General features: G+C 40.8%; 2 protein-coding genes across 2 annotated transcripts; both read left to right on the forward strand.

The window, feature by feature from the left end:
* The first annotated feature begins 6,702 nt into the window (after window positions 1-6,702).
* On the forward strand, window positions 6,703-16,007 carry jam3a (junctional adhesion molecule 3a). Its single transcript, XM_068728801.1, is given in 10 exon segments — window positions 6,703-6,849; window positions 12,204-12,275; window positions 12,384-12,497; window positions 12,780-12,887; window positions 12,890-12,931; window positions 13,735-13,937; window positions 14,233-14,332; window positions 14,529-14,658; window positions 14,738-14,789; window positions 14,907-16,007. Coding segments are annotated over 10 exon segments (906 nt in total). The 5' UTR covers window positions 6,703-6,800; the 3' UTR covers window positions 14,943-16,007.
* Window positions 16,008-17,183: 1,176 nt separating this feature from the next.
* LOC137876440 (vacuolar protein sorting-associated protein 26B-like) lies at window positions 17,184-23,248 on the forward strand. Its single transcript, XM_068716037.1, has 6 exons — window positions 17,184-17,894; window positions 18,164-18,320; window positions 18,481-18,645; window positions 19,317-19,492; window positions 19,586-19,728; window positions 20,743-23,248. Exons 1-6 carry the CDS (start codon window positions 17,672-17,674, stop codon window positions 20,878-20,880), a joined length of 1,002 nt encoding a protein of 333 aa, XP_068572138.1. The 5' UTR covers window positions 17,184-17,671; the 3' UTR covers window positions 20,881-23,248.
* Window positions 23,249-23,381: the final 133 nt, after the last annotated feature.

The raw sequence follows: 23,381 nt of genomic DNA on the forward strand, positions 1-23,381 counted from the left end.
GAAACTCCTGCATCAGCAACAGCATCCCTCCAGCGAGAGAGAACAAGGAGTTCAATTTCTGTGGCTGAGGGGAGAATCTGTGTCTCTGTGTGTGTGTGTGTGTGTGTGTGTGTGTGTGTGTGTGTGTTGGGCATATGTAGTTAGCTATTTTTTTCAGAGAGTTAATCCCATTGCAACCAATATAAAAACGTTCTGCAGTGCCTGGCAACACAAACGTATTTCAGCCTGCCGGCCAGCTGATCTGTAAAGGCTGCTCCCAAAAGATGAACACTGCTGCAGCTGTTGAAGTCGGACCGTTTCTTTCTTGAGTTGAAGCTGTCACTGATCACCTGCTGACCTTTGTGCTCACTGATTACATTTACTAACAGAGATGACGTGATGGACGTGGTTAAGGAAGAGAAAGGGGGAGGAGATATATTAGCATCGGTCCTAAAACTGATGCGCAAACATATGACATCCAGGTGTGTTTTAGGGTGAGTCTAAAGCTTGTGTAACCACACCTGGTGCACTGGTCCCTGCACCATTAGTCAGCATGACGCTGCAAGGCAGATGTACTGTCAAGACAATTACTCAAGTTCAAATTCAAGGTACTTTTACTTCACTCAAGTATTTCCGTTACATTCGTCTTCTATTGCAGTACATCTCAGACGGATGTATTGTACATTTTACAGCTAGTAGTTACATTTCAGATTTTACCTATAAAATGTAAAATTATAAAACTGATACAAACAAAATGAACATGACATAAGATCCGCTGCTTCCACACAGATGCAGACAGCTTGTTACAGCGGTTTGTCTTCAGTTTGATTGATTTATGCACAAATAAACTATAAACAGGTTGATTTAGAATGAAAGGAAAAAGGTCATATTTCTCAGAAAAACACAATACGGACAGGTTCAATTCCTGCATAGGTATTTCTACTTTGACATTTGAAGTACACGTTGTTGGTAATACTTCTGTACTTTTACTTCAGTAGCATGACTTGTACTTGTAACGGAGTATTTCCATAGTGTGGTGGTATTATTATGTTACATGAACCAGCTCTCATGTTCTTTGGGATGGGCCTGTTGACCCCCAGCACTGCCTCACACTGAGCACAGACCAATACAGAGTCAAGTTGCATGCTGGCTGCAGATTACACGTAAATATAGAGTGGAAGACTCAGTCTCGGCAGATACATAATTACTGTGCTTAGGAGTCTGCAAGCTTGGCTCTCGCTAACGCTTGATCAATTGATTCAAAAAGGAATATAACGGCGTTCAAATTGAGGTTATTGCAGGGGCGGGGGGGGGGGGCAGGGGCAGGGGGGGGGTTTGTTGCAGTGGATGTGCCAACCAAAAGACAATAACCTCCGTAGATAACTTAATTTAAAAATAGCAGTGCTAGAAGAAGTATTCAGATACTATAATAAAAGTTGCAATAAAAGAGAAAAAGTAGTTTAACCATTTCAAAGGGAGTGTTTAAGAAATACCGTTAAAAGTAATTTGTCCTGGTAATATATAATTGGTGTATATTATAATAGTATAATTTGATGAATATCAATATCATATCAAATGAATCTTTGGGAAATACATTTTCTGACTAATGATGACAGAAATAAACCAGAGTATGTACCATGAATCAGGTGAGTGAGGTTGTATTAGGTATGAGCTAAGTGGGAACGCTGAATACTTCTGGCCTAGTAAGATGATGAACCGCTGAAAAAGAAACTCCTCTCCTGCTTTGTTCCTTAGCGTGTCCCATCTGATCGTCATCTCTGGAATAATTTGAGCCGTGGAAACACTTTTTTGGGTTGCAGCTTTGTAAATGAAAGCTAAAGTCGAATGTGTGTCAGCTGCAACATCTTCAATATTTAAAATAAAGACTCAAAAGAGCAAAGAGCAAAAATAGCATTCAGGGGAATCTTCACACTTTTTTAGGTTGAAATGCCGACTACAGCTTATAGTGATTTCAATTACAGAGTTACTGGGCAAAGAACAATGTTGGAAATATTAGCAGGGAAATAAATGTCTTGCTTTACATGATGCACAGTGATCTTACATATGAGAAGAGCGTTGTGAGCTCAAAGAACAGGGTTTGACACTCACAGAAGGTTACAGAGAATATCAGTCAAAGAAACTGACAGCTATGACCAATCTACGGCCAGATATAGTACACATTAGCATTTCTTTGAATCACTTAAGACCTGGAGTGCCATTATCAGTCCCACCCATATGTCATTTATCTAGAAACAGAGATCATGTGTGTCGATAGCTCACAGGAGCCAAATGTATTGCTTTTGTATAATACTTTGTCCCGGACCAAATATTATAAATAGTGTCCACTGTCCCTGAATGACTGTATAATAATGTATCTCAGTTCAATGTAGCACTGTATCGTGAGTCTGTAATGACAGATTGCTTTAACATCTCCCCAAATGTTTGAATTGAGTTATACAAGAAATAATTATTGTGGTGCATTGCACAACTCTGCACTAATACAAACTAATTTACTCACCGTAAACTGCTTGCTCTGTAGTCTGCTGTATGTTAAGAGATGGAAAGCTACAGATGGATAATATGACTGAAGTGTGAGCTAAGGGAAGAGCAGGAGAAAATGCATTTTAGCATTAGAGGCCTGCCCTTTGACCTTATACCTTCCAGATGGGATTAAGAGGGAATAAGGTCTCACTTAACAACAGTTCACCAATGAAAACTCTAAAAGCTTTTAACATCAGGCGGGTGCGAGGCAGGAAAGAAAAGGACCCAAATACAGACAATCTGTCAGTCAGGAACAGTTCTGGGATTTATAGAAAAGGTGACTGAGCTTACTGGCGAGTGCAAACCGAGATTGTATAGAGTTCAGAGGATAGCAAGAATGAGGCAGGTCCAGGTTCTAGGCTACAGACTCCATGCTACAAGCTCTAAAGCTCTAAGCTACAAGCTACAAGCTACAAGTTACAAGCTACAATAGACACGCTACAAGCTACAAATTACAAGCTAGAAGCTACAAACTACAAGTTACAAGTTACAAGCTACAAGCTACAGTCATCAAAGGCTTGAAAGCAAAGGCATGAAGCAACAAAGACAATATGGCACCCACCTGCAGAAAACACAGCTACAGGTGAGCAGGAGGATGTGGGAGTCAGGTGACCTGGATATGGAAAGGCCGAGGGCATCAGGTGGAGAATGGCAATAAAGCTGAGTCGAGATGCAGAGGTTTGATGAAGTGGGAATGTGGCTGGAAAGAGGGAGACGGCAGAATGGGCAAAAATAAACACAACTGAGTTGTTTTGAATGAAAGTATAAATGACAGACAAAGCAATGGTATGTAAAATACAATATGTAGATGTTTATACGTAACCTAATCCTAAGTCTTTGTCCACATGCTGCACAAATAAAGCCAAACAACAGCTGTTGTATTAATACTGCAGCACACTGGCAATCTCTGCATTATGTTCTTAATATACTGTAATCTAGTGTAGACGTCAACACTTATTGGAAGGAATATAAAACATAAACTTCTTTCATATATTCAAGCTGCAGTGGTATCATCTTTTTTTCTTTCATTTCACTGTAGATTTTGCATTATAATGCAGGCTGCTGTGCTTTCATATCCTGCGCTTATTTCAACACACCTCAGTGCACACCTTAAATATCTTGGTTGGTGTTAGATCTGTCTGTCAAGCTTACATGAACAGGGCTCGTGGGTTTGAGAGCAGATAGACGAGTGGAAATTAAATCCCAAACCAACGGTGCTGCATTTTCTTCATATCTGGAAAGATGTACATTCACAGTGTTAAATGAGGAACAGAGGCACCAACAACAACACACCACAGGAAATGAAGGTGTCTATAAGCAACACTTACAGTGATGGTGTCATTCATCTGACTCCGAATGAAATTCACCTCAATTGACTGAAATACAAACAAGTATTTCTGTCAAAGATTTTGCCCAGATTTGATCAAACACTGAAATTACAGTAAAAAAAAACAAAAAACACACACAAGGCCCTTGAGTCTGTTCTCACAGGAGGGAAAGAAGAGTACAATCCAGAATTTTAGCATCTTTAAAACAATGGAAATGTGGTTCTCTATAAGAAGCAACAAAGGGCAGCCAGAAGGGGCCTTGCAACAGAGGAATGATTGCTTAGCAACATATATTACCCAACACTGCAACAGCGGAGGGCGAGCAGGACGGTCTGATGGCGCAGGAGGATTCAAGCAAGGCAGCAGAATCAATCGCTTCATTTTGCCCTTTTTTTGTTGTTGTTGTCGTCTTTTTTGATGTTTTAGTGAGTTAAACAGAGTAAAGGGCACACACTGTAGTGACATAGTTTTAAATTCAACTTGCGTTTTGTGTGACTAAAAATGTAAAATTGTACATAAACACTTCCTATAACATAACAGGTTTTCTGAAGAATCAACTGCATATATATTAGGGTCGTTATTGCCCAAACATTGACGTAAGGACGTGCAGTGAGTTGCATCGGTCTGACAGCTGCGGTGATGTCTGGTGTTACACTGCCACCTTCTGTCTATCTGTTGGAATCTAAGCAGCTGCTGCGTCCACAGTAAGCAATGGAAATAGACACGACTTGCAGATAAATTACGTTAATTGACTCTCAGAAGGGTCCGCAGCATAGAGCCACTTAAAGAGGATTTTGCTATTATCATGCAAAATTCCAGTATTCCAAAAATACTCTTCCTTCTCTTTTCATTCAATTTTGCATTTTGCACCATCAGTAGTTTTGGTGAAGGATTTGGGAATGAGAGCTGAGAAAGTGGTGTATAGAATCAATGGCTGGCACTATGATGTAAGGGCAAATCCTTTCTGTGAACGATCCATCTTCAGCCCTGATGCCCTTGTGATTTATCATGCAGCTGAAGCCCTCAACTGTGTCTTCCAGGCAGCGCCCTTTTGCCACTGATAGATACTACATAGTGCATTTACTTGGGTATTCTTAATAAACCTAAAACATATTTTACAGTTAGTAACTGTAGTTTGCATAGCATTATGGATGTGGTGCAGACGTTATATGTATATACCGTATAAAAGTCCACCATGGGCTATTTATATAGGCCTGTTTGTGTTGTGTATTTATCTTCATGCCAAAGCAGTCAGCACATTGGAAACCTTGTTGATAAATTAGAAAAAGTCCATAAACCTTTAATTGAAGATCCAGTACTGGACTGGGTTTCTGGCTAAGCTCTATAAAAAAGACTTTAAAATGATGTATCATCATGAATTTAAAAGGTATCTATAGAGGCTGCTCTTTAAGTTTGACTTAGGACACAGTCAGCTCTTCAGATGCAAGTTCTGAAATGGGATATTTGGTGCAACTATCAGGCTATTTCAGCCATTTCTTTAAGAAAATATGCACATTTGATATTTGTATTGATCCTATCAAAATGTACCATTTAAATGTAGGAGAGACATCACAGTTTCCGTGCAGGTCCATGAAGCGCTACAGGGTTCAAACAAAGATGACCATTCCCTATTTGGGTGTGGCAACAGCATGCTAGAAAACTCATGTAGATGTTCAGTACATTAAATACTATTCATAAATGTGATTTGTATGAGGGAGAGTCACGTATGCCAAATGTCCTGACCAAAATGGCTGAAAATTTCTCAAATTTGCCGCATTTCAAATGTGCATAATCTCTCAGAAAATAGCTGTAAAAGATTGAAAACACCAAACATCCAATCTAGTTTCATTTGGTTGCAATCTAGGACCTCGCCACTAGACGTTGCCAACACACTGCACCTTTAAGATGGCTTATAAGCCCTATAAAAACACTCGCAAATGACTTATGATCATGATATTTAAAAATGTTTCATATTGGAGCCGTCTCTAAGTCCGGCCTGGTGCCACCTCTATAACATGCCGCTGAAGGAAGATAGCTCCGCAGAGTTTACAGAGTCAGCACTTAAGGTTCAGGTTCTGAGAAGCGATGTCCAACTTTCAAGCTGTCTCAGTCATTTTCACTAGGGCCAAACCCAGCTGGTAATCCAGCCTTGGAGAAAGTGTTTTTTATTCTTTACAAACTAGGACTATAAACTAATTTGAACCTTTTCATAATTTGATTTGACTTTCTAATAAGATACAAAGTCTGCAGTTATAAATCTTCTTACGAGTTATAAATCGTAAGAAGCCTATTTCCATACAATATAATTAAAACGTTTTATATTTATGAAACTTGTGATGCTCTTTTCAGACCACTAGCTGTTAAAATCAAATAATGTACATATGTGTATATATACGTATATGTACATTGCTTAATTGGTCTTAAATTGCTTCTTTTTACATGGTTTGTTTTTAATATTTTTAATGAGCATTGTTGGAGGGAGGCTAAGATCACAACATCCCTTCTACAGTATGTTTCTATATTTAAATGCACTTGACACTTTTACATTACACTTACATTATACTTGTTTAAAGTAGTTATTTTTTTGTCTGTGCACTATATTTTAATGTTATTGTACATTTTAATGTTTCTATTTTTTTTTTTGCACTGTGTTGATTGCTTAATGTTATGCACTATCCACCATGTCAAATTCATTGTATGTGCAACATACGGTTCTGATTCTGATTCTGATTCTGGGTTGTTGTTTTTCTATCCTGGAAAAGGAGGAGCACGTAATTTGGCCCCGCCTACTACTTGCCTGTCAGGCACGGTTGAGGGCGCCACCCTCCTTTTTTCACCCTTGTAGCTATGGAAACTCGTCGATGGCAACATCCACCAGTCTGTCCTCCATCCTCATACCTCTCAGAGGTGCTGAGTGTGTGCAACTGTAACCGATAGACGAGACCCTGCAAGATGGCGATTCCGAGACTCGTGGCTTGTTTTGTGCTGTACTCCAGCTTAGGTAAGTTACCCTTCCTTTCCAACAACGCTATTGTGGAAACGTACGCGGTGCTGGGACGAGGTGCGGCAGCTGTGTAGCCTTAAAAAGCACAGCTGTGCGGCGCTGTCAATGCTAAACCACAGACGTTAGCTCGACACGAACAGGTTGTGAATTGTCAAGGAAGCTTTACCGTAATGCACGGTGGTATTTGGGAGGTTTAACTGTCAACGCCGTATTTCCCCTTAACGGTAACGTGACGTTGCCGTTGTGAGAATTAATCCTGAAAAAAAATAAAATAAAAAATGACGTAGTTTTAAGAGCATCATTCACGTTTAATTTACGTCAACGGTGCCGTTATGCTTATCCAGAGCGCGTTCACAACAGGCATAGTGTTTGCGTGAAGTGCCGCTGGATGAGAGGAACTAACCAAGTCTCGACAACAGCTCGTGCGTTTATTTGTCACTGAGGAAAGCAACCACATGGTAACATAACGGGACCTGTCGTGTCAGCCATGAGGCAAAGGGTATAAATCACAGGGCCCGCAAGAGCATCTCCAATAACATGCATCTACTGTATGTATTGAGCATGCAGCACATAGACTGTGAATGAACACAAATAACATGCATCTACTGTAATGTATGCATTGAGCATGCAGCACATAAACTGTGAATGAACACAAATAACATGCATCTACTGTAATGTATGCATTGAGCATGCAGCACATAGACTGAATAAACACAATTAACATGCATATACTGTAATGTATGTATTGAGCATGCAGCACATAGACTGTGAATAAACACAAATAACATGCATATACTGTAATGTATGTATTGAGCATGCAGCACATAGACTGTGAATAAACACAAATAACATGCATCTACTGTAATGTGTTGAGCATGCAGCACATAGACTGTGAATAAACACAATTAACATGCATCTACTGTAATGTATTGAGCATGCAGCACATAGACTGTGAATAAACACAAATAACATGCATCTACTGTAATGTATTGAGCATGCAGCACATAGACTGTGAATAAACACAATTAACATGCATATACTGTAATGTATTGAGCATGCAGCACATATACTGTGAATAAACACAAATAACATGCATATACTGTAATGCATTGAGCATGCAGCACATAGACTGTGAATAAACAGCATCACCACTGACCCATACAGTGAGTTCACACCAGTCAACTCTAGTGTCCAAATGTCTCTCTAACCAACTGAGTCACCATCCGAGAGTGTGTGAGCTGACCTATACTGATTGACGATGATGAGCGGGGGTGCTATTCGTGTGTTCAAAATGAAGAGTGAGACATAGTGTTGTTGGAGATGACACGCCTCATCATCATCCCTGACCACCACCACCAACAACAACAACAACAACAACAACAACAGCTGGAGCTTTGGAGCTGATCAATGCAGCTGATTCCGGGGCGATGCGGTGGTGGGTGCACACAGCGTGAGGTCACCCTGCTGTGGAACATGTCACATTTGTCGGTGAAGTGAGTTACTTCCAAATGGCAGATTGCATTAGTAAGGGTTGCACTTTTGACCTCCGCCCCTCTGCACATGTGAATCGAATGACTAAGCGACTGACGACGCGGCGCTTCGTTTATCGTCTTCTAGACGGCGTGTTTTCGGTTCTGAAGCTCAGTGGCTGAATGCAGCTCACTACCATAACAGCAGCAGACGTGATTCAAATGTTTTAGTCTGAAATTCTGCCCTCCAGTTTCAGTCTGCCCTTAGGTTTAGATCATGACTGGGACTCGTGTTGTTTAATTCATGCTTTATATGACTTGCACATTGACATTTAAATAATTTAGTTCAAAGTAAAACAAAAAATAAATGTTTTTGCATGAAGATTATCATGTTATTCCACACTAAGAGTATCATATATATATATATATATATATATATATATATATATATATACTTCCTGCTGTTAATTGAAGCTATATAATGTTACACTAGGGCCGCAATGAACGATTCTTTTTCTTGATTGATTCTTTTTCTTGATCGATTCTTTTTCTTGATCGATAGATTAACCGTTGTGTAGAATGACTCATCTATCAAGGATGTGTGTTCAGATTGCTTGTTTTACTTGGACTCCACGCTCTGGAAGTCACATTTGTCTTAAACTCAGCGTAGTCAGACATATTTAGGATCTTGGGAAAATTGTTGATGTCTCTTTGTTTATTTGGTCTAGGATCCTTGTTTCCTTGTTTCCTTACCAGTGTCCTTTTAGTGACGGCTTTAGAACAACAAAATGCTCTCTTACGTTTCCTCGCCGTGGCTGATTCACACCGATCTACGGAGTGATTAGTTACAGTACACTCCGGCTCTCCATGTCGCTCGATAACTCTGCCTTCAGCGTGTTTGCTGCGACCGCACTGGAATGTTTGGGAAAGACGCTTTTTATAGACGCACTGGTTCAACATTGAGTTTGTTTCGTGTTTCAGGGGTGGGGACGGGTAGCTTCATATTTAGTGCATAAGAGGATTGCGGAATGTGGCCATTTAAGAGCACATTTCTCTCAGAACAGACTATGGACCTACTTTGTCTATTCATTACAAAAACACAGGGATTAAGAATGAGCCTGTGTTTGCTTTCCAGCAAGCGCTGAGATTATTTTTCCTCAAATAATTCAAAAATATTGCCTTCTTTTCAACCTCCACTGTGTCACCGGAGGACCAGCCATTGTTGTGTGAATGCTTTTATTCTAAGCTCTAAGTATTAGTAATCAGCTACACATTGTCATGTTAATTCACTGTGGTCATACTTTCCCACGACCTACTTTAAAAAAAGAAAAGAAAAAAGAATCACGTCAAAAACAATGTGCAGTTAGTACTCTATGTATTTATCTTTTTCAACTTCTGTTCTCTCAGTATGAGCGATTATTTGCTGTGAATAATAAAGACTGAAGACCTGTATTTATGGAGCAGTTTCTTTTTTGGTAATGTTTTGCCAAAGACAGAAGGGGGGAGGGGGGGGAGGGAGGGGAGGGTGACATATAACAAAGGTCACCCCCAAGGAGTGTTTATCAGAGTTCACGAGTGCTTCAGCACAATTTAATTATTAAAGATAATTCCCTGTAAACGTAGAATAACACGTGACGCACTGCTGCGTTGAGTTGTGTTTCTTCTTTTTTGTGAGCAGTGTGGTCGGAGCAGATCGGATCAAACGTCTACGTTTGAAAGCCTCAGCGCTGCAGTTTCTGACTTTCGTCCCCCTTGTTCGTGAAACTCGCTTTTCCGCCTCTTATTGCAGAAAGACAACTCCTCGCTCCGTCTCGCATATGCCGAGGGAGCGTCCGTGTGTGTTGGACGAGCTGCTCTCCCTGGTGCCTCATGGGATGTCCAGTCACAGCTGGCCTATAAATAGCCTCTTGATGTACAGGGTGGGAAAGTCAGCAACAGAGACGGAAGCCGAGACCTGGAAGTCACATCCCATCAGATGTGCTCGAGCCGTGGCAGGACCCGCGTTCTCCATCACTTTCAGGCCCGAGCGTCAGCTTTATGTTAGCCGGCTGCATGTCGCAACGAGGCCGCTGTGAATAAACAGACAGAGCGCACGCTGCCTCCTGGCAAACAGGAGGGGGGGGGGGGGGGGGGGGGGGATGTCTTGCGGTATTCAAGGCCCGCTCAGATAATTATTGTTATCTAATTCCAGCCTTCATTTGAACCCCCCCCCCTCGCACTGCCTCCCACTGGGAGCGATAATAATGCCTTCATTACTCAGCAGGGGTGCTGTTAGTCGCATGTGTACCCGGTGATTATTGCATTTGGAAGTGGCACACACACAACGGGTTGAGTGCAGGGCACCAGTGGAAGGTGGAAACACGCTTATTTGTCCTCAGCCTTTTGAATCAGACACACTGTGGAGTTATGTGTGCGCTTGACGTTGTAATTTATTACTTTTCCCCCTAATTTGTTGTCGCGCACCCCATCGCTCTTTGCTCACTTGGTTCTGCTCAAATTGGCCCAAGTTTGACAGAACTGGTGAATTGTGCCCCTTGCCATTGCGAGCTGACATTTGCGAAATAACACCGATTGCTTTAAGGAGTGCACTCAAGCGAGGGACTTAAAATAAGTATGTCTCATGTGTTGTTTGTGCCGTTGGGGAACAAGACGGTTGATTAAATATGCTTCGTATTTAAAGCACAGTCCCACTGTCAGTTACTTTTTTTGCGCTCGTGATTTGTTTTGTTCGGGGATTTTGATAAATTATTTATCCTATAAAGCTCAGTGTTGATTAGTGTCACAATTTAGCTCTTTCACTTAACTTTGGAAGAAAAAATAATTAAATAAATCCGAGATTTTGCACTGCGCGATGCTTTCTGCTCTAACGAGCGTCACGTCGCTGACCCACTCCAGCTGTTCCTCAGAGAGACATTGTCACCCAAAAAGTGAACTAGCGATGCAGATGTCATATTCTAGCGTCAGACAACCAACGTCCGATCTGTGTCTGAGGGCATCGTCTCTAGTTCTGCTCCCCATCATCTGAGAGTCGGTGGTTAACTGAACTGATGCCCTCGTGTGCGTGCATTATATCACGCTATGCCAAGATGCAAAACCACATAAACCCCAAATGATGCTCGTAGATCCTCTTATTTGTACGTTCGTAAGGTTTGACTTGTTTCAGGGGCGTTTTGCCTTCAGCCTCGGTCTTCGTTAATTGAAACAAATGCTCAGTTAGCCTCTGCGGTTGCCTTGCCTTGTCCATGCTTATGATTATTGTCTTGCTGCATTGTCCTAAAACTCGAGGGACTCTGCATAAAAGTCCTCCCACGTTGTCTCTCCAGGCGTGTCAAACAAAAAAAAAGCTGAAAGTCAGCACTTTAACTTCAGTCAGCGTTTCATTTAAACTGCAGAGCACAAGAGCCAAGCCGAAACAATAAACACAATCTTTATCGCAGCGATTTCACATTTAAAACCTGCTCTCTCGTCTCTCTCTCAATGTCTCATCACCAGCCAAATGATTTTAAAAAAAATAACCTTTATAAAAGAGCCCCAAATCAAATAAAGTCAGAATATCTACTCTCAAGAGTAAAGCCTATCCCGTGCAGCGCACACGTTCATTAAGAATGCATGTGAAGACACATTTTGGCCCCAGGTGTTAATCCTCTTAAACAGAAATGTGAAGTGATTAATAAGAAATGTTTACTCTGAATCAGATCCCAGGGCTGTCTGAGAGCTTCTATATTTATCACTCTAATCCACTGTTTATTAGGAAACATGCCCAGCTGATAATGTCCGCTAATGAAATTGCTTGTGTTCTGTGTGCCATCACGGTTACTCAGCATTTAGTGTCTTGCTTCCTTCTTCTTTTTCTTTTTTTTTTTTTTTTCTTTCCTCCCGCAGGTCACATCCCATCATCGCTGGGGGTAATCCTCCGAACCACAGACAAGATTGTGTGGGCAAATGAGTTTGAGCGTAAGTTGCCCGGAAAATCACTCTAACCTATTTAGCTAAAGTAGCTTTTCTTTTTCCTGATGCGTTCTGTTTCCTCCCCCCCCCCCCCCCCCCCCCCCCTCCCCACAGCCATCGAGCTGACCTGTTTAATAGAGTCCATCTCCACAAACAACCCGAGGATTGAATGGAAAAAGATTAAGAACGGTGTCCCCAGCTATGTGTACTTTCAAAACAGGATAGCAGGTAAACAAACTCTCTCTCTCTCTCTCTCTCTCTCTCTCTCTCTCTCTCTCTCTCTCTCTCTCTCTCTCTCTCTCTCTCTCTCTCTCTCGCTCTCTCTCTCTCTCTCTTTAAAGTCTCAGGACTCAAAGCTTAGCTGAATGAACGCTACCTTGAGAGAACTTGGCATTGAATTCTGTTTCCCCCCCCCGACTGTGAAGCCACACTGTGTATGTGAATGAGCAATTGTAAAGTGTTTTTCTTCTTCTTTTCTTCTTCTTCTTCTTCTCCCCCGCTCTTGAAAAGGGGACTTGGAGCACAGAGCTCAGCTCAGAGAGCCGGCCAACATCATGATCTTTAACGCCACTCGGTCAGACACGGCAGAGTACCGCTGCGAGGTCGCCGCCATCGACGATCAAGGGACTTTGATGAGATACTCATTAGTCTAGCAGTAAGAGGTACGGTGAGCTGGTACCACATGGGCCCGTGACTGAAGACTTATATATATATATATATATATATATATATATATATATATATATATATATATATATATATATATATATATATACATATACATATTCAGTTTATATTAAAGGATTATCAGTTCATTTTACATTTAAATCAAAGGGACAGTTTGACAGGTTTTACAGTCTTGCCACGACTTTGATGAGAAAATCAGCACCGATCTTACACCTGGGCCTTAAATATGAAACTAGAGCCAGCCGATTAGCTTAGCTTAGCATAAAGGCTGGAAGCAGGTGAAAGCAGCAAGGCCGACTATCAGGCCACACGATGAAGTGCAACCTAAAACCTCAAATTCTAATAGATTCCCTCTAACTATTATATTGTTTTTGTTCTTTTACTGATGTTTTTCTTAATTCTTTGTTTATTTTTTCTCCTTCTTTTTAATATTTCTCTAATATTTAATGCTTTTATTGTGACACACTTTGTTCTGAATCTTTACCTCCCTACTTCCAGTGATTCCCATCATTATGATAAACTATATACACACATATGTAAGGGACAGGGACTGTTGTGTATTTCCTAAAATGTCTCACCATTCCTTTACGTCAGGCTCTGCTAACCTATAAGGATGATTTGCCATATTTAGACAGTTTATGCATCAAGTGATTGATTAAATGATATATATATATATATATATATATATATATATATATATATATATATGCATACATATAACTGATGACTAATAAAGCCAGTCAGTGGTTGCAGTAGCTTGATGTGCGTCTGTGTGCAGTGAAACCTGTGGTACGCGGTGCAGCGTGCCGGAGGCGGTCACCGGTCGGAACATCAACGGAGCTGCGATGTCTGGAGAACGAGGGCTTCCCTGCTCCGCAGTACCGCTGGTTCCACAACAGCGAGGAGCTTCCCCAGGACCCCAAAAACAGCCCGAAGTTGGTCAACTCTTCATACAGCATCAACCCTGACACCGGAGGCTTGGTAAGAAAGACGCACGGTGTGATTTAACAACTCCATGCATGTAAAGATGGAAGCTAAGGGAAGCGAAACCTTAACCAGCATGAAAGAAGGATAATAGTTCAATTCAAAGCCAAGGGGATGTGTTCATGGTGGACTTTAAAGACACAATAGCAACCATGTTACAACACATTGGAAGACAATCGGTCTTTAGGAAAATGTCATAAGCTTTGATCCACAGCCAAGCACCCTTCAGCGTTTTGTTGACAACGCAGCAGTCTGTCATCGCACTGAAACGTCTCTAAAAATGTCTACTCAGAAATTTCGAAGAGTGAGGAAGGAGGACGCGGGGGAGTACTACTGCCAGGCCAAGAACGACGCCGGACATGCACAGTGTCCTTCCCAAGTGATGGAAGTCTGTGAGTGTCTAAACGCCTGAGTCACTATTTTCTATCCAAGATGTAAGAGTTTTATCTGAAGCTGCGGTATGTGTGTCATCGTGGTATGAAGAACGTTTGATATCTTTACTTAAAGTGACGATTTCAGCCCCATGTTAAATGCATGTCATCAAAATATACAAGTGCACAGATCATAACACTCGACGTCTGTTTGCAGATGACGTCGACATCCTCGGGATTTTCCTCAAGTCCTTTGGCGCAGTGATCTTGTTCTTCGTGTTGGCCGCTTCCATTTGTCATTCCCTCAAACGCGGATGCTTCTCCAAAAAAGGCCTCAGTGAAAATAAGTGAGTACGACCTCTGAAGCACGAAGGAAGCAACGTTTTGTAGGATTTTGTATTTCATCGTGTATTTTGTTTATTTCAGCTACAATTGGCCAGCGCAGAACGACGGTGTTGAGTATGCCGATGCAGATGAGGTAAACAGACTCTTCAGAGCGTGCACAGCATTTGTTTGCATGTCTTACTGTGAACAGATTAAGACTATTAAAGGATCAGCTGTGCATGCATATTTTATAATTCCTGGTTTTTCACAGGGCCATTTTCGCCACAAGTCCTCATTCATCATTTGACGGCGGAGACGGAGGACAAGACGGAACCGAGACAAGGGCAAAGAACTGTTGAGGTTAAACTGCTACAATGATTCTCCGGATGGTAAAGTTTGAGGTGTAACACGGCACATTATTCTCTGATGCACATCCAAGTCAAATCAACAAACTTGCCAAAGTAATTTTTATATCATTTTGTGGCACCGTTTCACGTTTTTTTTTATATAAATGTTCTTCTCCGTTAGTATTCCTTTGAAACATTTTTTTACTCCATATTGTGTTCATTTGAACTCATTTGCCACGGTGTTCTTGTTATAGAATGAAACCATTTCAAAGCTGTGGAATTTGATATTTCGGCCCACGGTGTCATCGCAAAAAGATGCTGCGAGCTGCATTCCTTCAACGTCTTTTGGACAAATCTTCTTTTCTAACTCTTAAACTTTTTACTGAGTGAACTGAAATTGTTTTGACAAAACTCATTTACGTTATATTTGTTCATAAGGTAAACATGTTCCTATTTGGTTTCACGTGGGGATAATTTGCAACAGTTTTTTGTACATACTGTAGTTATACAGGCAATAAGCAGCAGACTGTAACAGACCGATGAGCTCAGATTCAAAAGGCACAATTTATCCGCCTTTCTTATATTCACAGATAATAAGGAGTCTATACGAAGACAGAGTAACGTGTGAGTTTGAACAACATATATCCCACTATGCTGCAAAGTCAATATGTACTATAAAGGTGGTGAAGTATGATTTTAGAGTGCTGTTTCTGTGTATAAGTGACCTTCTATGCTTTACTAATTATTTTGTGAGTATTGGACATATTGTCCAGTTTTGACTCAGTATTTGATGTACATAAATACATACATCTTTGATCTTTTCATTTGCATATATTGCACTCCATACCTTATTGTAAATACTGCAATAAAACTGTTTGTCGGAAATAAATTTACAGTATTTACTGTTCAGTGTGTATCTGCAGTGTTGAGCCTGTCATTTCAAACATTAGTGTCAATGATTTGTGTAACAACTCAGGAACTGTTGTAAAATGTCCACTGTTCATTTGATATTAATGCTATATGTTCATGTTATTTTGTTACTATTAAATACGTTTGAACTGTAAATGTTGTGCTCCTGTGTGTGTGTGTTGTCAGATTGATTTTAATCATGCAACGATCAAACATAAATAACATTTCTAAACCGGTTTGACATTAAACAGCTTTTTTGGCAGTCTACTGCAAAACATATGACAATTTTAAACACATTTATTCACACTGTAGTTGCAACTTAAAGCATTTTATTTAAGTATTCAGATAGCAATACCGCAATATGAAAATACTCTACTTTGTATACTAGTATATACAAGTATAGTGATCATATTTGTGTATGTAAGTGGTGTATAAAGTACAATAAGTCCCTCTGAAATGTACTGTGGAGTAGTATGCTTCTTTATACTTCTATTTCACGACATTCTAGAGAGAACTAGTACTATACTACATATGTTGACAGCTACTAATAACTACATATGAAGATGCCATTTTACAAAACCTGTGGTGAGCTACTAAAATATCATACATTATATATTAATATAAACTATAAAGCACATGAATACTTCTTCCACCAAGCATTATACTTAAGTACATTCGCCTATTTGGGTAAATACACTTAGTTTTCACCAGTGGTCAAAAGTATAAAGAAGTTCAAATCAGCTTTACTTCAGCCAGCTACAGCAACAAAGCTGCTTAGAAACATCGGGAATTATAACCTAATATCATAATATCAGATTAATAGGCGCAATTGAAAAAAGACTTAATATGCAGGAAGTCATCGTAATGGAATATTTGTTCCTTGTGGTGCCGCGACTTACACTAAAGTAAATACATTTACACCCCGTTGCTTTCTAAATAAATATAGTAATATATATATATATATTATATATATAGTATACATTATATTATCTATATATTATATAGATAATATAATATATATATTATATTATATATATATATTATATAAAATATAATAGTACATTATACATAGGATATATTATGTTATATATATTATACATATAATATAATTGTACATTATATATAGTATATACAGTATTATATTAAATATATATTATATAATAGTACATAATATATAGTAACATATATATATAATATATATATAGTATAGTAACAGTAGTGGTTTGGAACTTCACCTCAAACGTTTCTTGATTTTTATTTTGAAAAATCCCACCCGGAAGTAGTTAACCCAATGCAGGTGGCGTACTTCCTGGTTATTTGACAACATACAGCGTCTTTTCTTACAGAAAACAAACATGTAATATACATTCGCATAGCGAGGATTGTGACCGTGACGGAGCGTTCTGGTGTGCACGCGGTGCGACGTTAGACTATCTACTCTATAAGGACACCAGAAGAAGAAAACAAACGGCTCCTCTGCTGATGGACGTGTTATTGTTGCGTTGTCGTTGTGCCGTCGTGTTGCTATTTCTCTTCGTCGGTATGGACATGTAGCTAATGTGGAGTTATCTCTAAAACATCCAACATCCACTTTTTACACGTTTAATACTGTATTTCGTGCTCCGACAGGGAACTGAGGTCGCACAGCCCGCAGGCCTTAGAGTGTGTGTGTGTGTGTGTGTGTGTGTGTGTGTGTGTGTGTCTGTGTTTTACTTTGAAACATTAGCAGGTTGGTTTGTTTTGGGGGGGGGATTAGTTTGCTAACACGAGTTTACACAAGATGAGTTTCTTTAGTTTTGGACAAAGTGCAGACGTTGATGTAGTCCTGAACGACGCTGAGACGAGGAAGAAGGCTGAACACAAGACTGAAGATGGAAAGAAAGATAAATACTTTCTGTTCTATGACGGCGAGACGGTCAGTGGGAAGGTGAACGTGACGCTGAAGAACCCCGGGAAGAGGCTGGAGCACCAGGGCATCAAAGTAGAGTTCGTTGGTCAAATAGGTAGGTTAAAGACGATCAGTGAGACGTGTTTACACGTGTTCACCAGTGAGTTCACAAGCACATGCACAACAGTCTGGCCTCTTTCTACCCATGTTATGGTTCATATAATACATGTTATTCTAGGGACTGTACACCAATCATCTGTGCACCTTCAGTTATTAATGACAAAGTGAATCAATCGGGTCCTATCATAAATCTGTAACATCAGTGTTTTTAAATGTTCCTCATCACAGGGGTAGACATCTCTTATTCTGCGTCTTTTCTTCTAGAGCTGTATTACGACAGAGGAAACCACCATGAGTTCGTCTCTCTGGTGAAAGATCTCGCAAGACCGGGTGAAATAACTCAGTCGCAGACCTTCGACTTTGAGTTCACTCATGTTGAAAAGCCCTACGAGTCGTACACGGGCCAGAACGTCAAGCTCCGGTGAGATGAATCATTCACTCCTCTCTGTAGGCAGCGACCTTTAAGTGTCCCTCTTTTAACCTTCAGCATTCAAACGCAGCTTGGTTGACGCTCAACGTTGCCCACGTTCACCTGGGACTGTGTGTATTTATCGCTTCGGTGCGATGATGTTTGTCTTCAGGTATTTTCTCCGGGCCACGGTGATCAGACGACTCAATGACATCAGCAGAGAGACGGACATCGTGGTGCACACGTTGAGCACCTACCCGGAGCTCAACTCCTCCATTAAGATGGAAGTAGGGATAGAGGATTGTCTCCACATCGAGTTTGAGTACAACAAATCCAAGTAAGACTCGTGGGGCTGCAACAAACCATGATTCTTTTCATTCATAGTGAATCCAGAGACATTTATTTATCAGTGATTCAACGTTTTACATTTATATAATGTTAGAAAATAGTAAAAAGCTAAAGTCCATCACAATGTCCCAGAGCTGATAATGAGGTCTCCAGTTAATAATTGTCACATTATTATCATGATATGAAGCAAAGAGACGCTGGAACCAGAAAACATTTTATCATTTTTACTTTATCATTTTTACTTTATAAATTAGTTTAAGAATTAATAGACTGTCAAAATGAGTCTAATGTTCTCTTGATTGAACACTTGATGAACCAACATTATCATTTTAGACCAAAGTTGTTCAAATGAACAAACAAGTAAGAAGCATTCTTTTTTTTTTTATGGCACTTTTCAGAACTGAATTTACAAAAGTGTCTTTTGAAAGAAGGAAATCCATAAATCTAAAAGGTTTTATAAACAAACAAATTCAGTTATTAAAAAAATGAACCACATCCAGCCAAGAAGCCATAAGGAATACAGCGTCTCTGAATGCCTTTAGGAAGTCTTGGCCGTGGCGTAGTCGAGTAGAAAGTGTCCCGATACCGTTTGAAAATGATTTTAGCGCTCCGTCACTGAGCTGCCTGCTGCTCACCTCGTTCTCGCCTGTCCTCTGACAGGTACCATCTGAAAGATGTCATTGTGGGGAAAATCTACTTCCTGCTGGTGAGGATTAAAATCAAACACATGGAGATCGACATCATCAAACGTGAGACGACGGGCACCGGCCCCAGTGTGTACCACGAAAACGACACCATCGCCAAGTACGAGATCATGGACGGAGCTCCGGTCAGAGGTAAGCCACTCCCACGCATCACTTCAGTCATTCTAACCACGAGAGAGTTACTGAACGTTACCCAACCTGACGCCGCGTGTTCCATGGTTTCAGGAGAGTCCATTCCCATCCGGTTATTTCTGGCCGGCTATGATCTGACTCCCACCATGCGGGACATCAACAAGAAGTTCTCCGTGCGCTACTACCTGAACCTGGTTCTGATCGACGAGGAGGAGAGACGCTACTTCAAGCAGCAGGTAGGCTGCTGCAGGAGCTAGCTAGGGTGTGTGTGTTAGCAGGGAAGAGAAACATGAAGACTGATACACAGCTGTGAGTCTGTGGTCCGAGTGTTGGACCGTGAAGCATCCAAATCAAGTGAAGGTGGTGATCTGAGCAACAGAAACAGATCCTTGATGACAATAATAGGCTTTACATTTGTGGAACACATTTATCTTTGAGTGACATTTGCAGTGACACTTAAAAGTTATTGTCCTGTCAGCACAAAATGGTAGAAAGTAGGTTGATTCTTTTATACTTACTGCTAAAAAAAATGCTGGTTCTGAAACAAATGGTTGAATAATCCACAAATTTGTTTGCTCATTTGTCTAGAAAAAAACATTTTTTTATATATATATATATATATATATATATATATATATATATATATATATATATATATATATCTCTAATATATGTTATGTGAAACTGGGACAAGGCCTTTGTTTCCTATCGACATTTTAAGCAGCACACATTTTGACTTTTTTTTGTTTTTGTTGTCTCTGCAGGAGAAGCACAGGTGTAACTGATTGCATTCATAACGAGCACATTCTAGTTAGGCGCTGTAGTTCCAGGGTGCTGGGATCGTCCACGCTCCCTCTTTAAGGTTATGAGCAACAGCTTTTGCCTTTTCCTGCTACGACGAGTCAAACCAGACAGCAAAAAACATGGTGGCCAAAGTTGTGATTTACAAAAGGAACATCCTGAGGGGAAAGACAACAATGTCTGATTTCCAGTCCTTTTCCTGATCCGAGTAATCTTGTTTTGTTTACGTATGATCCTAGTCAGTGTCACTCTTGGGATGTACAGTATAGCATCACATTTAGCTAAGAACGAGTAGAGCCAATCATAAAGTTTCCAAATGAATACATTCAATTGTTGTAAATGAATAGATGACGGTGGCCTACTCTAGGTAGTTATAGCATGTAGGGGTTTCTTGCTATCGGCAAAGGAGAGCATTCTGCTAAACCCCTCCGAACCCCTTCCCTGTGCAGGAAATCACACTGTGGAGGAAAGGGGACGTGGTGAGGAAGAGCATGTCCCACCAGGCGGCCATCGCCTCGCAGAGGTTCGAGGGCTCGGCCGCCTCGGAGAGCGCGCTGGAGCAGGCCGCCAAGGAGGAGAGCGCATAGAGGTCTGCAGGCCGGCCGCCAGCCCGCCTCCTCTGTCGGGAGGCTCCCGTCGACTGTACATCATACGACGACGCAGCCGTTTTTATTTGTAGCCGCCGCCGCTGGTGAAGGGAGGAAGAAGGGAGACCGACATACAGTCATACGTACAGTATGTGGACAACGCAACCGTTTGCATGAGGCATTCGAAGTGGCCTCAGGCCGCTGGTCTTGTACTTCCTCATTAACGCAATTGTCTTTTCTTTATGGGAATCAAACTAATCATTCACTAATGTCCACTGTGTTAAAACCTTCCATGTGTGATATTCTGGAGTTTTTAAGTCTTCTGTTGGTTACTTTAATTAACGCTTTTTTTTTCTTTTTTTTTTTTTTTTTTAGTTTAAATGAATTTCTGATTTCGTAATTAATGCGACTCGACCGTCATGAATTTTCAGAAATGTATCTCCAACATTCCACCTTTAACGAATGCATTCCTAACATTGTTGTAAGGTCAAGACATCTGAGATCACTTTGCACTGCTTTATCTCGCTAAACACACTCTCTCTCTCTCTCTCTCTCTCTCTCTCTCTCTCTCTCTCTCTCTCTCTCTCTCTCTCTCTCTCTCTCTCTCTCTCTCTCTCTCTCTCTCTCTCTCTCTCTCTCTCTCTCTCTCTCTGTGTGTGTGTGTGTGTGTGTGTGTGTGTGTGTGTGTGTGTGTGTGTGTGTGTGTGTGTGTGTGTGTGTGTGTGTGTGTGTGTGTGTGTGTGTGTGTGCGCAAAACAAAATAGTTATTGAAGCGGAAACTTCCCGTTTTGAGGGCTTAAGTATTATCACACACGTGTTTTTGTTTGGTTTTGATCTGTAAATAAGACCGGCTGAAACCTTCTATCCCGTTCCAGCTCCACCAGACCACCGCTCACATTCACGTGCTTTTGCCTCGGCGCTCCAGCGGCTGTTGGGAGCGGCTGTTTGTATTGAGGTGTGATAGGATGAAGTCCACTGTATCCTCTTCATTAGAGACTTAAAAGTTGTGCCTCAGTGTATCGAGCAGATGGAAGCCTCCTGCCTCTCTAACATGATTTTAGTCTTTTAACCAGAGAAAGAGTTACAGTAGAACTATCTTTTGCAAAATGCTAATTAATTATTCCTTGTCCCTGAAAGTCAAATAAATTGATGCCAAATGAAAAAAAAACAGATCTCAGACTTGGTTGTTCTTCAGCAATGAGGGAGAGTTATTAATAAAACCACATGACACTGAGGGCATACCGACCGATTCCAGCAGCTAGCCACTCGGCTGGGTGCTGGAGAAGAAGATGGCGTTCTTTACTCGCTTCAACAGAGAGATTCCAGGCTTCTCACCTTTGGGCAGTCAGGTTCTCGTTTAGTTAGAATAATCTGTTAACAGATGATGACATGATATGATATCTGACTTATCTCCCCGTCACCCATGCATCATTAGCCGTCTGTTGCACCTGTGCCCCATATACCAATTCACTGATCCTCACTGATACCCGTGGTCAACTTGAGGTAGGCTCCCAATACATACACATAATATATATATATATTTGATAGTCGATTCCCCAGATTTCAGCTGAGCAGAACAACCACTTCCCCTCCACATAATACAGACATATCTAATTAGATATATCTCATCACAACTGCCTTCATAGTGAAAAAATGCCTCTTTGACAAGGAAATGTGTATAAAAGGGCTTTTGGTGAAAATAAATAAAATGCATTCGTTCATGTTCAGGAACTGTGTTCTTAATATTCACTCCAGCTGACTGTCAGAATGCTTAAAGATCACCCTCAAATAGAGAAGTTAAAGACATCAAAGAAGCCTCAAAAGTGAGATTGTTTCCATTTAGTCGAGGAGAATCAGAACTCAGAAATCCTCCTCTATGAGGAAAGCAACAGACAGCAAGGACATTTCAAAAGAGCCTGACGTAAGTCGAAGGAGGATCAGAAAGATTTGAGAGCACGAGTCCCCACCTCTCTCTTAAACGCTAAAGAAAAGGCGTCATCGCATCCTGATTGGCCGAGAGGAGCAATGCACCGAGCTGCTCTCAATTCATAATCAGCCGCCAACAGGTGATCTGAATAACACTCTGATGAAGAGGGAACCACTGCGCCTTAGAATGAGGAACCGCTCCAGCTAGTGTCCCCCCTAAAGCCTCAAACCCTGAACCCTCAAGGACTAACTGACGTCACCTGGTACGTGGTTCAGTGTGAGAGACTGAGAGTGGGACAGCACTTTATCACGCTACCATGACAACGACAACGAATAAAATTTATAATTGTGTGTATTTATTGTATACTTTGTACTCCCTGATTTGAACGTCTTCAGGCTCTTTCCTGACAAGATGAGGTCATTTCACATCCTCTATTTAGCTTCAATGACAACATCAAATATTTGATGAATAAATAAATATCCTCTGATTTCAAGTTTATTTTGTGTTCCATCTTTAACCCTTAATGTTTCTGAGTAAATATAATAAGACAGGCTGAACACAGGTGAGCCATCCT

Source organism: Cebidichthys violaceus, unplaced genomic scaffold, assembly GCF_023349555.1.
Source record: "Cebidichthys violaceus isolate CVI_PGR_0920_01 unplaced genomic scaffold, fCebVio1.0.p SCAF_1, whole genome shotgun sequence".
NCBI classification, from domain to species: Eukaryota; Metazoa; Chordata; class Actinopteri; order Perciformes; family Stichaeidae; genus Cebidichthys; species Cebidichthys violaceus.

Coding starts and splice junctions, on each gene's coding strand:
- LOC137876440 (XM_068716037.1), top strand. CDS start 17,672: ATGAGTTTCTTTAGTTTTGGACAAAGTGCAGACGTTGATGTAGTCCTG. Junction 19,493..19,585: donor GGACGGAGCTCCGGTCAGAG/GTAAGCCACTCC, acceptor CCATGGTTTCAG/GAGAGTCCATTCCCATCCGG. Junction 19,729..20,742: donor GACGCTACTTCAAGCAGCAG/GTAGGCTGCTGC, acceptor TTCCCTGTGCAG/GAAATCACACTGTGGAGGAA.